Source organism: Micromys minutus (assembly GCF_963924665.1).
Source record: "Micromys minutus genome assembly, chromosome: 13".
Taxonomy (NCBI): Eukaryota; Metazoa; Chordata; class Mammalia; order Rodentia; family Muridae; genus Micromys; species Micromys minutus.
Genome location: NC_137982.1, coordinates 46,779,036 through 46,794,849, shown reverse-complemented (window position 1 = coordinate 46,794,849; position 15,814 = coordinate 46,779,036). Strand labels below are relative to the sequence as shown.

The window sequence follows — 15,814 nt, the reverse complement described above, 5'->3', positions numbered from 1 at the left end:
TGTCAAAATCATGCAGCTAAAAAGCCTGTCCCTTTAGGATATAAGTTCTGTCAGTACCTGTAGACCGTGTCTGCCTTTCCTACCCATCCTGGGCATAAAATGATTGGCATCTTTTAGTTCTGTGAATCCAAAACTCAGTGTTTTAAAGTAAACTCACCTCCTATTAAGTAGTATTTTAAGAAATCAATATTTACATATATCAGTTAGCAGACATTAGTCTAGAAACAGGAATTCAATTTACCTATTTAGTAATCAAAAATCATAACTCAATAAACAAAAAAAAACTTTACATAAGTCAAATTTGCTACCAAAGCATGAATATGCAGAAAATGAACCTCTGTACACCAACACCTAACAGCAGCAGCAGCACAGCTGGCACTCCATGAAGATGGGAGTGAAGAGAAAACCAAGAGTTTCCTAAGCTCTGTGAAGGATGTTATAAAATGCTGATATAGTTCCAACTTTAAAAAAATAGTAACAAAATATAATTTTTATATGCTAAACAGATTGTAGGAACATGTAATATACTCACTTCTCTTCAGTTAAGTAACTGCGAAACCACCATGGTGTTCAGGAAGCAGCACTAGCTCCTTCCCTCTTCTTTATTTGAAGGTATATTAGTATGTCTTAAGTTAAACACATAATACTCTCATTAATTATATATCAGCAGTAAATAGGCCAAGTGCCATTTTAAATGTTAAAATAATTCAAAAATTTAAAGACTTTTCATTAATGAAATTAAGACTGCTGAATGCTCAATACATAAAGAACTGTGTCACATGGAGCATATTAACAAAGCTACACCGCGTCTAGATAGGCACACAGTCTGCACAGCTCAGGCTTCCACCTTAGGACAAAGGTTCTACTCAGGTCATAATCACATCTGAAACACTTTTCCTGAAAATTTGATAAGGCTTATTCTCAAGTACGCAAAGCCACTTTCAGGGCACAAGATGAAAATGATTCTGAATTGTAATTCCTATCCTGTTTCACTAGAACACAAAGGAAAATCTGTGGTGACAACTGGAGAATTATTTTCTACCTTACTGAAGAGAGAAGTTTTAAAATTAAAAACTATGAACAAATCTATCCACAAAATAATTCATTTTACATCAAACAGCTGCAGATCTCATAATTGAAATAATGTATCTAAGGTTATGAATGAGAAGTGTTAGGTATCATTCTTAAAGAGACATATTAAGTTGCTAATATAGTTACAGTAATAGCTCTATTTGTAGTTTAACATAAATTAAGACTATAATTATGTTTGTGACTATTTTAAACAAAATAACAAATTCCTTTGTACCTGTGAATGTAATTTATAGCAAAGCCAAGTTCATTTTCCAAACCAATCTATTTCACACTGCAGAGGTACTCTGGTATAACAATATAATGTAATTCTTGTGGAATGGTGAAAGAGTAGATTCACTAAAGGCACAGAAGAGGTTTGAAGATAAATGAAGATGCTATTCATTCAAGGGTAATTTCATCTTAGAACTATATGAAAGATGTTTCACTCTCACAGGATAGTGTGTGGTCTCAAATTTAAGTGTGTTTTCGGCTCAAATGTAATACTGCTAGATCGATTATGCTGATACTACACATCTAATAATGAAGAATGCTAGCATTTTTCTACTAAAAAAATAGTCTTCTTCTTACCACTATGTCATCATTCTTTTTAACTACAACAAAATCTAATACACGCTTGATATTTACCTTTTAAAGAAACAAACAAAGAAGTGATGACACTCAACAACTTGTCATTTCTCAGAGGGCTACAGAAACATGGGTTTTAATGAGATAAATGTTTACATTAGAAAATATTAGTTGGTATGAACTAATTCACAAATTACTTAAAATGACCCCTTAGCCATTTAATGTATTTTGAATATGTAATACTTCCTGAGCCAAATCCTACAAGGCTAGATCAGATTATGCACATAGACCACTTACATGCTAAAGAACTAATATGGATATTGAGATTGTTTTATTCTGTTAAGTTCTGCTTACAATCTAAATTCAGTTTTCCTTTATAAACATCATATTTTATACTTATTCAGACTTTATATTTATACTTCATAACTCAGGCCAGATGCTGTAAGTGTAACTTACCATCATGACCTAATTAATGCAATGTAAGACAATAAATCTCAAGAAGTTACATTTAAATACGACAATATCAAGGAAACATGTGCAGTTTGTGGACCTTGCTCATCTTAGAATACTGAGAAGGACACTGTCACTACATCCCTTCCTAGTTGTTGCTGCCTTTTCCTAACTCTGAAAGTGAAGACAAAAACCTCACTTTACAGAGTATAATCAAAGTGAGAAGAGTAGACTTTAAAATCTTTACATTTATATTTTATGAAACTAAAAAGCAGCTTTAACTATTAAATATTTCTATAAAAATAATACTCCATTCATTGTCTATTAACAAATCAACTAATAATCCTACCAGCATTCATACCGTGTTTTAAGCTGACACTTCATCTGCATAGAACGACTTGCCTGAAACAAAATTACTCAAGATTATTTCACCTAAAATTCTGCGGGTAAGCTGTGTACTGTGGCCATCTAACAACTGATTTGCGATCCAAACGAAAAAAGGGACTCCTCACTGCTCACCTCCAAAGACTACATTAGAATATCACCATTTAACCACTAATAAATACCTCCACCTGCAAAGCTTCATTTGCTAAAAACACAAAAGCAAGGGCCATCAGCTTAAGTATATAAGAACCCATTTGACAGGTTAGTATGTTACTGCTCACACCATTAATGAAGCCTATAAAAATGTTGCATTTTTTGACAATGTAACAGAAAGAAAATAGTGTTTACTATCTTTTTTCATTTTTAAAGTTATTTACACACACACACACACACACACACACACACACACACACACACACACAAACACCAAAGAAAATAAAAAGATTAAATGAAACACAGACATTCTTTTTAGTCTGAGCTTAAATGTCATTCTTCGCTTTTATATAATTTTTTGTTATTTTATGTGCATGGTGCTTTCCCTATATGTCTGTCTATGTGAGGGTATCAGGTCTTAGTGTTACAGACAATTGTGAGCTGCCATGTGGTTGCTGGGAATTGAATCCTGGTCCTCTGGAAGAGCACTTAGTGCTCTGTAACAACTCAGCCATCTCTCCAGTCCCCTTAAATGTGATTCTTAACGTAAAAACAGGTTACTTTTTCATGCAGTATTCTAATAACCATCACCAATTTGTGACACTAACGAAAAAAAATCCAATTTTATAGATTCTATATTTAGATACACAAAAAAGAAAAGCCAGGTTGTTTAAATTGGCTTTATACATTAAATGACATTTCTAAACCCTACTAGAAAGTAGTATTTTATTATATATATTATATATATGATATTCACGGGCTGGAGAGATGGCTCCGCAGTTAAGAGCATTGACTGCTCTTCCAGAGGTCCCGAGTTCAATTCCCAGCAACCACATGGTTGTTCACAACCATCTGTAATGGGATTCAACACTCTATTCTGGTATGTTTTAAGCCAGTAACAGTGTACAGTGTACTTACATAAAACAAATAAATAAATCTTTTTAAAAAGACATTCACAAAACAAGTATATAATCCTTGAAGTCAAAATAGGTATTAATCCTCCATCAACATCTTCTATTTCTAAAGCTTTAATATTTTTTCTTATTCACTATCTAACAAGCGTAATAACATAAGAATACCTTTACTTCATTTTCAAATTCCAAAAACTCAGACATGTTTATCTTTCATACTTTAATGTGAGCTATAACGTGCTAAGAAATGTCAGAAACAATGCATGATTAAAAGTGCACTTACTATTGGGCCAACATTTGAACCTCTCTCCCTCACCGCTCTCCTCTGTGGGGAAGTAGGAATTGTAATAACCAATTCCACAGGACTGTTATGAGAGAGGAGTTTCTTTGACATGTAACTCATACAGTACTGGCCTCATATAAAAAGTTAATAAAACTGAGGCGCTCAGCACAGTGTCTCCCATACACAGAACCAACCAATGCCATTGCTTTCTGTTTTCCTCCATAAGTACTGGCATCTATGTTTTTAGAAAGACCATCTCTGAACTTTAAAAATTTCTACAACTTTTTGTTTTGTGTTTTCTGGCTTTATTGTTGCTTGTTTTAATACTGGATCTCACTATACAGCCTAGGCTGGCCTGAAATTCCTCTAGCCAATGGCTGGTCTTAAATTTGTGATCCTTCTTCCCAGACTCCGAAATGCTGGGACTGTTATGTGTGCCACATTTGATTTTCTTTTTTCTTTTTCATGTGTATTGGTGTTTCTCATGTATATCCATGCACTAAGTAATACCTGGAACTGGAGTCATGGACTATGTGGATACTACGAACTGAACCTGGATCCTCTAGAAGAGCAGCCAGTGCTCTTAACCACTGAGACATCTCTCTGGCCCTACAACAGTAGTTGTCTTTCACTGGGCTGTGGTAAGGACTGATCCTAAGACTACATAAAAGCTCTCAGTAGAACTAAGTATACACAAACATTTAACAATGAATTTTAAAACAAGTCTTAATATTCTTAGATAATATTAGGTTTACCCACTGAATATTAACGTTTTTTAGGCATAGCATGAAAACATAGTTACACATGCTCCACTGGATAGCCTCATACCCATGAGTATATATGGGCAACAGAAACTGGACTTGCTGGGTAATAAAAAGAAGAAAAAGTACACAAAGTTGGTTAGGATAAAAATGGGGGGTGGATTTGGAAGGAGTTCAGGAAGAAATAGGAAGGTAAAAATTATCAAAATCCATGTATGAAATTCCAAAAGAAGTAATAAAATCCTGTATTTGATGTGGTTATAAAAATTATTAATGTTCATGTGAATATAAAAATGCCCCCTTAAAACTTTACCAATAATATTTATTCCCAGTGGTGGTGTTTTTAGGTATTATCAAGCCTATAAGCTTCTAATCATCTTGTTAAAATTGATTAAATGTATGTCTGCCAAAAATCAAGATAGAAGGAAATAATCGATATCCACTGCATATTTATAGTATCCAAAGTGTCTTCCTAAGTGTTTTCAATATGCTGATTTTGGATCTTTGATGCAAGGTTTCACTATGAAGCACCCTAACTATCCTGGATGGCCAAGAACCCACAGATCTGCCTGCCTCTCTGCCTCTAGAGTGCTGAGATTAAAGGTGTGCACCACCAACGCCCTGCAAAACAAAGATGGACTACCCCTTCCACCGTGTGCTACTTGCTATAAAAAAGAACATAGACTAAAGCAGGATAGACATAGTTTTGTGAAGTTCTGGGTTTTTTGTTTTTAATTGCTGTTGTTGAAACAGGTTCTCTCTATGTAGCCCTGGCAGTACTGGAACTCACTATATCAGACCAGACTGTCATCAAAGATATGCAGTTTCTGCCTCCTAAATAATGGGACAAAAGGAATACTACACTATGCCCAGCACTTCTTAAAGTTTTTAAAAGCATTTTTTTCCAAATGTTCATCTGTATTTATTCTATTGTATTTCTAAACTAGTACTGTCCAATACCAGAGGCAAGAGTTATGTATTGCTCCTGAGCATATGAATTATATACAGCTACCACAAACTGAGATCTACTCTAATGTACATGTCATACGTTGAATTTAATATGAAAAAAAGTAAACTCTGTACTGATTACATGATAATATTTTGATATACTGGGTAAAGAAAAACATATTACTAAAATTTAACTACATTTTTAACAAGCCTACTAGAAATTTTTGAATTACTTAGTGACTATTACTAAATATTTACTATTACTGAATTTGGAGGATAAAAGACAACAGTAACAGAGAACTATCAGGTTTGTTTTACTGATCAATATAAGCCTAAGTCTCTCAAAGCAGCACTTGAAGATGGGAACTGTCCCTGTGTGTACCATGTGTGTATACATTGTTACACAAACACTGAGCTCATGAAAAAAAAATCAGACTAACTGTCTACTGCAGTCAACAACCAAGATTCCATCATGGCCAGGTAGCACTCCAGCAAGCCTATTCTTGCAGATAAATGATACAAAGAAAGCTTATCACAGGGGAAATAATCACCAAAAGGAAAACTGTTTTCTTTTCAACTGAAGTCATAAAGGTGTCTTTCATTAAACATAACCAAGCACTTAGCTTCCGGAATATAATAAACACCACCTACTATAATAAGTAAAATTTGAATTTCCTGATGGCATAATTGGCTGACTATTAAAATGTCCAATTTTGATATCTGGTTTCTTCTAGAAAATATACAGTTTATGGATACTTGTCACATTGCTTTGATCAATTTTATACATCAAACATGAAGCCTTTAGCTGATTCTTCTAAACAGATGCTGCTTCTCTCTGCGGAGAAGAAAATTACCCCACAGAGTTTCTATCAGATATGTGGAAAAGTCATATTTATAGTCATGGCTACTATCAGCTGTCAAGTCAAAGAATATTGAGGAAAACCAAGAATTTTTAATATATGCTGGTTAATTTATCATCTAAGTGACATGTGTAGGATAAAAAAAATTGAAATGATTAAGCAAAATTCAATTATTTTTAAAAGGTCTTTTTGGTGTTATTTCAATTATAACTATGATTGAGAAACTATGGTAAAAAAACAAATTAATAGGAACCATATAAACAAAAATATACAACATTTCGGGTATTTTCCTTCCCTTCCAGGAAAAATTTAAATACCAATTTTTAAAATAGTGATATTCTGACATTTTGCTTTGTACGGAAACTGATTAAATCATCTAGACTTTGGCTGCTCAAACTTGACACCATTTATATTATTGGGAGCTGGAGAGCTCCTTGTTGAGAGCTGACCTATACACACTGTATGACACTAAGCAGCGTCCCCGGTGTCTACCCAGGAGGGTGCCCAACGGGACTCCTCCACTCCTGACAACCTAGTATGCTAACCACTGTCATGTCTTCAAGGAGCCAAACATTCCCTAGCTGAGTTATAAGTCTATTTCTACCCCAAATACTTTCCTGTTTGTTCAAAATTAATTACTGCAGTACTCCATATAATGATTATTATTTCATTTTAAGGGTTCTTTATAAGGGATCCTTAAATGGCTTTAGTAAGGAGTAAACCTGCTGAAATCACATACAAAATAGCTTGGGTACCAGTTTTCTTTCACTACATTCACTGGAAGATTTTCTGAAAATAAAAATGTTAATTAGCTTTGTTTAATCCCTAAAGCACTATTTCCCAAATGACAGTTAAAAGCTGTCCAGAAACACTGCATCATCTAAAATATCCACTATATCCTAAAGTTGTCTTTTCAAAGATACAAAGATTGAAAATATTATTTTATATACAGCAAATAATTTATTTGTACTGGTGTTTATCAGACAAGACTGCTTCACCACACTAATAATTTATACATTATATATCTACAGAGTGCATTCTTTTTTTCAGTCAACTATGTTATATACTATGTCATATATATGACACTTAAATTCCATTTATCTTACTAAAGAGAATAGATTAAGAAAAGCTGTAGAAAGTATGTGAATGTGTACACTGCACATGATTGAATTTTTATCAAAGATAAAAAGAAAATAAAAATTAGTTAAATAACACTTAAAGATAAAATAAAGGCAAAAATTACAATTTATACTCTTGGTAAAAGATATAAAAGAAACATACTAGACCTGCCAACTAATAAATTATTGCCCAGGCACATTTCTTCCCATCTTTTCTGCCTTAAAGCACAGATAAGCTGAACACCATACTCTCTACTGCCACACTAGACATTTGTATTAGACCCTGAGGTCATCAAATTAAATAAAACTATAAATGAGATGACTTAAAATTAAACGCTTAGCATTATGCCTCCAAAGTGACAAAGCTTGATGAATCCTTTCTCTCCTCTTTCTCTTTGTCCACCAGCAGCTCATAGTCTTACCTCCAATGTTACAGATCTGCAGATTCCTTTGACATGATGCACAGTAGAGCTTTGTGATTCAAACTACATAAGCTAAGTATCTAAGCAGCTGAACATGTAATGTTTACATAAACTGTAATTTTACAACCTACAAAACATTTACTTTTTCCAAATAAACAGTTCTCCATGTATTCCATAATACAATTTTAAGTTTTCACTGCTAAAAATACTTTTTGGATTACACAACCATATTACTTAAAAAGCCACTACAGTCAGTAAGGGAACTAACTGGGAATAATAAATGCACACATAATGAATAAATATATAAGGAGTAACTAGAAAGACTAACTGCCTGAAGACACCAGACTGAATGAGGTTGGCATGTATGCAATGAGCAGAAAGCCGATTAGAAAGATGCAGTAACTCCTTACAAATAAGTCAGAAAATAATCTTTAAGTCTGTACATGAAATTATCACCCCAATCAAATACTATCATACCTAACAAAGAGCAAAACAACCGCTAAGACAGAACATGTCTGCCAGTTAAAAGTGATTCTGCTTAAAAGAACAAATAACGAAGTTTATTTTGCATATTGACAACTGAAAATACTATATAAAATTATACTGCACAGAAGAGTAAGATTATACTGATAATGATAAGTCACACAGAAAAACTCTAAATATATAGTATTAGATATTCAGTGGGGGTGGACTGCAACTCCAAATGATATAAATCCTTTAGCACAAAGAATAAAATTACATTATTTACATATTTACCTGCACAGCAAGAGATGCTGCATTGTCAGAAAGCAAAATTTGCTCGCCTGTGGAAACATAATAAAAGGTCCAAAGTTTGACTTCTAAATAAACAAAATATATTTATAATATTTTTAAAGCTATTTTTATTTTTTAAAAATTTTATACTAATAAAATTATAAGTTTATATCAATGCTATTATGTGATAATTTTGGTTACATTGCCATGTGTAAATAAGATAAAATAGGACTGTTCTAAAATGTATTTAATCATTTATCTCATTTTATTAGCAATTAAAATTGTTTATTCAAAAAACACTTATTTTTTAAGTTTAAAAACTATTTTTTCATTAAAATGAAGTAAAATAGTATTTGTTCAAATCTTTCTAGTTAAAAGTAAAAGCATATAAACCATATTCACAACCATACAAACCAGCTTACAGTTAATATTGCACAGTGTGTCTAGGTCTGTCACACAAAAGAAAGATGACAAGTTCACTGCAATAAAAATTCCATGCTTAGAAGACGGGGGCTGCTGCCTATTAGTCTTCATTACTTTGCAGTCTTCTGACAACTGTAGCAGGCTACTGAGCCCCAAATGGGGTCCATAATGTGATCTGATGATATATGAAGAGCTGCTAAAGGGAGCCTGAACCATCCTAGCCTATACATTTTAACAGTTCCTTTTTACTGAGAGCCCACTTTACCACAGGACTTCAAAAATCTGCTGTCTCAGCTATTGGTGCAGTAAATCTGCCAAGTGCTCCTGCAACCACATCATTTTACACTGCCTACAGCAGCCAATATAATGAGTCAATAATAAACTAAGGACCCTATAGGGTATGAATAGTTGGTTTAACTGGCAGGTACAACTTTAGGCAAAACCTCATAGACAAATTATACAAGGGAATGCCTTCTTTGTGTTTTATATTCTCATTGCAGGAAATTACATTAGTACATTTAGGGGCTGCGGAGTTTTGTTTACTTGGTTGGTCAACTGGCTTGGCTCAATTCAGGAGTTTGTTGGTTGTAAGTGTGTTCTGATACAAAGCCACTTTAGTTGTGAATAAGAACCTACCTCTCAGCTGCTGATATAAGGTCGCATTTTCAGGCCATGGTTCTGTAGCTGCAGAAACAAGGAATGATAAGTAGGCACATGGTACAAAGCATAACAATAATCAGCCAAGCTCATCAATAAGTACACTGGCCAGCATTTAAAGTCTACTGTTAAAGTGACGCTTAACTACAGCAATGAATCACACTACCTTACACTGTATGATAACTTGCATGTGGTAATGTTTTTCACAGAAGAAAAAGAAAACTATCTTGCCAAATTAAAAGATAATTAAAAAATAAAGTTAGCTTCCTTGAAAATAACTATGTCCAATATACAAAAAAAAAAAAACCTAGTATTTTATTCAGTACAAAAAAAGATAGTAAAATAATATCCAGAACATTTTCTTATAGGTTTTTCAGAAAAGGAATATGTCACACACTAGCTGAAAGAACCAAACATATCTGTTAACAGCCTTACCACCTTTTTTAAAGTAGTACTTTAAAAACATTGGAATCGGAATATGAAAGGATCTACTGCCTTGACTTCAGGACTGACGCCCTACAAAAGTTAACTGCCGAGTGGCGTAATAAGCAGTGAGTAGTAACACAGTGTGGAACAGAGTCAGCAAAGCTCAGCTTAGTTCTCTTGATGCTTGTCCCTGACCCTTACTCTCCCGTCTACAGACGATTCCATGTACAGAAAATCCATTCTAGAGAATAATCTCCCAGGGTTGAGGAAAAACACTCAGTTTTAAATAGTGTCTGATCAACTATGCTTAGGAAGCAATAGTTCCATGAACAGAAACATAAGGAGCTATCAGAATCTCATTTACTAAGTTATTCTCTGTAAAGGACATAAAACACCAAAACAACTAACCCTAATTCAGCAACTATGATTGTGTTTAGCAAGAAACTGAGTTGTGGAAGTTAATAATTGATAGTTTTCTGCGTTTATGTTGAGCCAGTCTCTGACACAGCAACAAGCCATTTTTAATATAATAGCTGATTTTAAAAGAACTACAACATATGTACAGCATTTTAAGATGGATCACTTAAGAGGTAACAGGTAAAAGAAACCTATTAACCTTGTTCATAATGAAGCGCAGAAATAATATTTATAAAATTTCCAAAGAGTAACTATATATTAAAACTCAATTACTAAGGAAGTAGTTGTGTGAACCACAATGCACCATGTTTTGAATACCATACTTGCTACTCTATAAGCTTATAATATCAGCTATAATGTGAACATTAATTCAATTCCTTTAGCTCAGAAACAAAGTGCTCACTTGCATATATAAAGTACTGGGTAGAAACTCAACACACACACACACACACACACACACACACACACACACACACACACACACACGGAGGTGGGTAGAGAAGGAGGGAAGGAGGGAGGGAGGGAGGGAGGGAGAGAATGTGTGTGTTAATTCATCACCTTCGGTATACTGCAAAGCTGCCCAGAAATACCAAAGACTCTAGCTATGAAAGGCCTACAGCTGGAAACTAGGGAAGAGGAGGTTAATGTTTTGCTTGGTAGAATATATAAAATATATTTTAACTCATATGCTATTGAAAATAAATTCCCAAGAAAAAATTCTACTAAAATATTTTTTCTTCACATATAAAACATACCAGTTTTTTAAAGGCAAGTATACTGATGAAACCTATGTAGCCATTTTAACAGCTGGAAATTCTAGTATTATGGACCAACAGATAAGAAACTGTATGGAGAAAATAACAAGCTATCTAACTCACCCCTAACCATCTCAGGACATATAACATTAATATGAGCCCAGTCCATGTGACTTAGATTAAATAATTATATTTAAAGTATGATGTGGGAAAAAAAATCACTAATGCAGAAAGTGAAAATGCCATGTTGGGTGGCATGTTGATAGCTCTATAAATGGTCCATGGAGGTGCCATTCCAGGAAACAAGCTCCTAAGTCAGTGGTTCTCAACATGTGGGTCACAATCCCTGGAGAGCCAAGCAAACTCTCCCATAGGGGTCACAGATAATTTACAATTATGATTTATAACAGCAAAATTATACTTATGAAGTAGCAAGGAAATAACTATATGGTTGGGGGATCATCACAGCATTAGGAAGATTGAGAACCACTGATACAAGAAACCTAGGAAGCATAATAATTATCAGCCACTCGTGGCAAATGATAAAGGCTACTTCCTGTTGTGGATAACATTAATTAAAGCCTTTTACTGTAAACACCTGACAAAAGATTCAGTCCAAAAAGACAAGTTTTTCTATTTCCCAATGTCAAGCAAGTCAATTCCCACACCATCATTTGCCCGAGTTGTGTGTCAAATAAAAGGACGTAGAAATTATTAAAGCATTGTGATGACAACAGAAATTTATAATACCTGTAGCATTTTTTAAAGTATTTTTAAGACAATAAAATACTTTTAGTTTTAACTGTCCTTCAGTTGATTGGAAATGTTTAGACCACAAAACTACTTCCAATAATAAATAATATTACAGATCACTTACCCCTATGTACTTTCAACTTCTACTACTAAAGTATTCCCTAATATGAAAGGCCATTTTAAATATCCTTAGAGAAAGAGCAGCCTCAACTAGAAAAGGTAAAACTAACAGTTTTTTGTTTTTTTTTTTTAAAGGGAGTTGGTGAAACTCTGTCTCAAAAAAACCTAAAATAAGGGAGGGGAGTAAAAAAATGGAAGTTAGGCAAAAGGCTTGTCCATTACTGCTAAGGTGCAAGTTACTTGGGCCTAAACCATAAAAAGAGTTACATATGGTTGAAGTAGAAATTTCTGGTTTCCTTGGAGACTGTTAAGTCATGAGACGTTTTTTCTGAAACCTGTCTTATGAGAAGATGTTTCTGCTAAAGCAAACACATGAAAGGATGTTTTGCTAAGAACAGACATGTGGTATTTTCCTGGAGGCAGCCTGAAAAGAGGGCATGTGGTGTTTTGATAGTGATGTTTGAGAGAACTGTACTGTTCAGAAAGGATGTAAGTGTAGCTCAGCAGACAGAGGACAATGCAGGGTGGTACTGGTGCCTTGTCAGTCTTTATTGGTGATCCCTGGCTTTGCTGACACTGGTTTTCACTGATAACACTCAGTGGTATTGGTATGCTATCGTGTTGTGACTTCTCATAGAGAAACACACCAAAAAACTTCTGGTACAAGGTATAGTCGTATTCCTTGTAGCGCTAAGCTGGTCTTCACTGATCACTAAGAGAAACAGACCAAAGACATTCTGACTGATTCTTGCCACTTTGGCTGATTCCTGCCAATTCAGTAGAGCCTCGCAGTTTCTGCTGGACTGACTGGTATTTGGTATTTGCTCTTGTACTGAACTGCTAATACCCTGACAATGAAGACTGAAATTGCCCCAAAGGACTACTTCTAAACAGATTGACAACCCCCTTTTTCTATTAGCCTTCTTTTTCTGCTACCTCTGGTCAGTGGGCTAAAAGAGAGGTTGAAGTATTTAAGAACCCTAATTAAAATAGGTTTTGAAAAATCTAAGCCTACAGCACTAAGAAAGTGTTCTGCTGCCCCAGTCCTGGAATCCTTACAGTTGTGGGAAAGAGCTTCAAATTTTCATTTTGCACTGTATCCTACAAATGGTGCAACAGCCCCACACAAGCTCCTGTGTTAAAAGGTTTGGTAGCTACCTGAAACTACTGTGGGAAACCTATAAACTTTTGGAGGTAGAGCCTGGCTAGAGGTAATACATCACTAGGGATATGCCTTTGAAGGCCATGTTATCCTACTACCTGGCCACCCGCAAGTGGCCTCACTTTGCCCTGAGTTCTCCATGACTGCCTTCCTTTCCTCAAGCCAGCTTACCAAGCTTGGAAACCTCTGAAACCACAAATAAATCCTTTCTGCTTTGTTTTTACATAGGAATCCACCACAGTAACAAGAACACTGATGAAAACTATGTATTTAAATATAGAATGTCAAAAAGAAATGTTACATTTTAGAGTTTATAGTTGCATAAAAAATGCATGGCTAATTTATAGGCATTTTCTTCTGTACATCAAAGGATTATCTTGCATAGTACAAGATACACCCTCTATCCCATATGGCAGAACATTGTTCTAATCAATTACTTATTTCAAGTTTCACCTTGGAACCCAGGTGTTTATGTGCTAACGAACAAGAAAGAATCCTTTTCTTTCTTGGGAAAAAAATACCAAAAAAAGACTAGGGAAAAACATACATGAATTAGTAGAGAACACTAATAGGGTCCCTGGGTACCCAACCATTTACACCAAGATCTTTTTTTCTGGCCAACTAGAATATGTCAATGTTTACCTGAGTACTTCAGATTCTCTTACTTTTATGATTTTGCTCAAATTGTTTCCCTGTAATATTCTTTTTACTGGTAAATATTCAGTCACACATCTTCAGAAACAAAGTCACTTCCATCAAGAAGGCTCTTAAAATTAATATAATTTCTTTTATATGTACTGTCCATATAGCTTGTTTGTCTTATGTCATACATTATTTTCTACACTATCATAATGTTAGGTCAACACTGTATCTCTAGTTTCCTACGGAATAAATTCTTAGATACATTTTTTCTATAGTACTGAAGTTATCTGTTATCTTGGATTCTCAATTGTTTAAAACAAATCACAGAAGTTTTAATAATACACTCCAAAATATTAAATCTGAATTTATCAAGTTTTAATTTAGTGTCTAATTACCATTTCAAGCTAATCTGTATTGAGGCTTGGTCTTTTGATATGTATTGTAATGTTAAATACTGGCCCTCGAGGTCTGGTTACCCCCAGTGACAAGAGAATCTGCACATTGGAAGCTATGTAACCTTGCCCCCCACCCCAAGTTATCCCTGACTGGAGAATAAAGATGTCTACAGCCTGTAGCTGGGCAGAAGAGGGATAGGCGAGGTTTTGGTTTCTGGGCTTGGGGTCTGAGGCAAAAAACACAAGGAAGGAGAGAGAAAGTGGAGAGAGGAGAAGATGCCATGGAGTAGGTCAATCATGAAAATATGGTCATGAGGACTAGCCAATAAAAGTTAAGATGGAATGTGGCAAGTTGTATCTCAGGGTTATTGGCAGGAAGTAAACATAACAGCATAGAGGGCAGATAACTGCCCAGCTGTAGTGCTGATTAAGGCTTATTATAAATATAAAAGGTTTGTATCTTTTATCTGGGAACCAAATGATCAAGGGTGAGTTAGAAACCTCCATTTAGATTAAATAATTACAACAACAAATCTATTTGTTGTAACAATTCCAAAGTAAAACAATCTTTTAGCAGCTAGAGAAATGACTCAGTTGCTAGTGTTTGCCATCCAAACACGAAGACCTAAGCTTGACACTCAGCAACCATTTAAAGAGTTTGATACTTCAGCACTTGCTTCTTTCTAATCACAATGCAAGAAAAGCAGGCAGGAAATCTATAGGGCTTGCTGGCTGGCCAGTAAACCAAATCGGCAAACCCCAGGTTTAATAAGAAACCTCGTTAAAAAAATATAAGGTATAAAGTAACTGATGTCAACCACCACCCTCCACATGCACACATGTGCATGTATAGGTAGACACACACACACACACACACACACACACACACACAAATACTGTCTGCTTATAGAGAAATTGATTCATTCTAAGAAAAGAAATTACTCTATGGTTCAGCAAGTAAAGGCTAACCTAAACTCAATTCCCAGGACATAGCTGGTATAAGGAGAGAACCAACTCCCATGGTTGTGTTCTGGTCTCTCCACACGTGCCATGGCATGCAAGAGGGTGTGCCCATGCACGAATACACTAAAATAAAACTGAGACCATTTTTTTCTAAGACTAAAAAACCACCATATTTTTTTATGCTAAAACATAGTGGTCCACTCTAATTTACATTTTAAAAATTAGAATTACTGGGGTCTAGAGAGATGGCTCAGAGGTTTCGGTGCTGGTGTTGCTCTTACAGAGGACTGTGTGTGGTTCAGCTCCCAAAACTCATATGGTGGTTCACAACCATGGTTTGAAATTCCACTTCCAAGAGGGCCAGTGCCCTCTTCTTGACCAACTAGACACACTTGTAGAAAA

The 15,814-nt window shown here is 34.9% G+C and overlaps 1 protein-coding gene across 2 annotated transcripts in view; it reads right to left on the bottom strand.

The window, feature by feature from the left end:
• The window catches only part of MTX2 (metaxin 2), a 52,997-nt gene that overhangs the window by 25,543 nt on the left and 11,640 nt on the right, over positions 1-15,814 (bottom strand). For both annotated transcript variants that reach the window (XM_080928077.1, XM_080928078.1), the window contains exons 2-3: positions 9,759-9,806; positions 8,703-8,749 (exon numbers count right to left, since the gene is read on the bottom strand). In XM_080928077.1, coding sequence (XP_080784203.1) covers positions 8,703-8,749; positions 9,759-9,806 — 95 coding nt within the window. The remainder of the gene's footprint in view (positions 1-8,702; positions 8,750-9,758; positions 9,807-15,814) is intronic.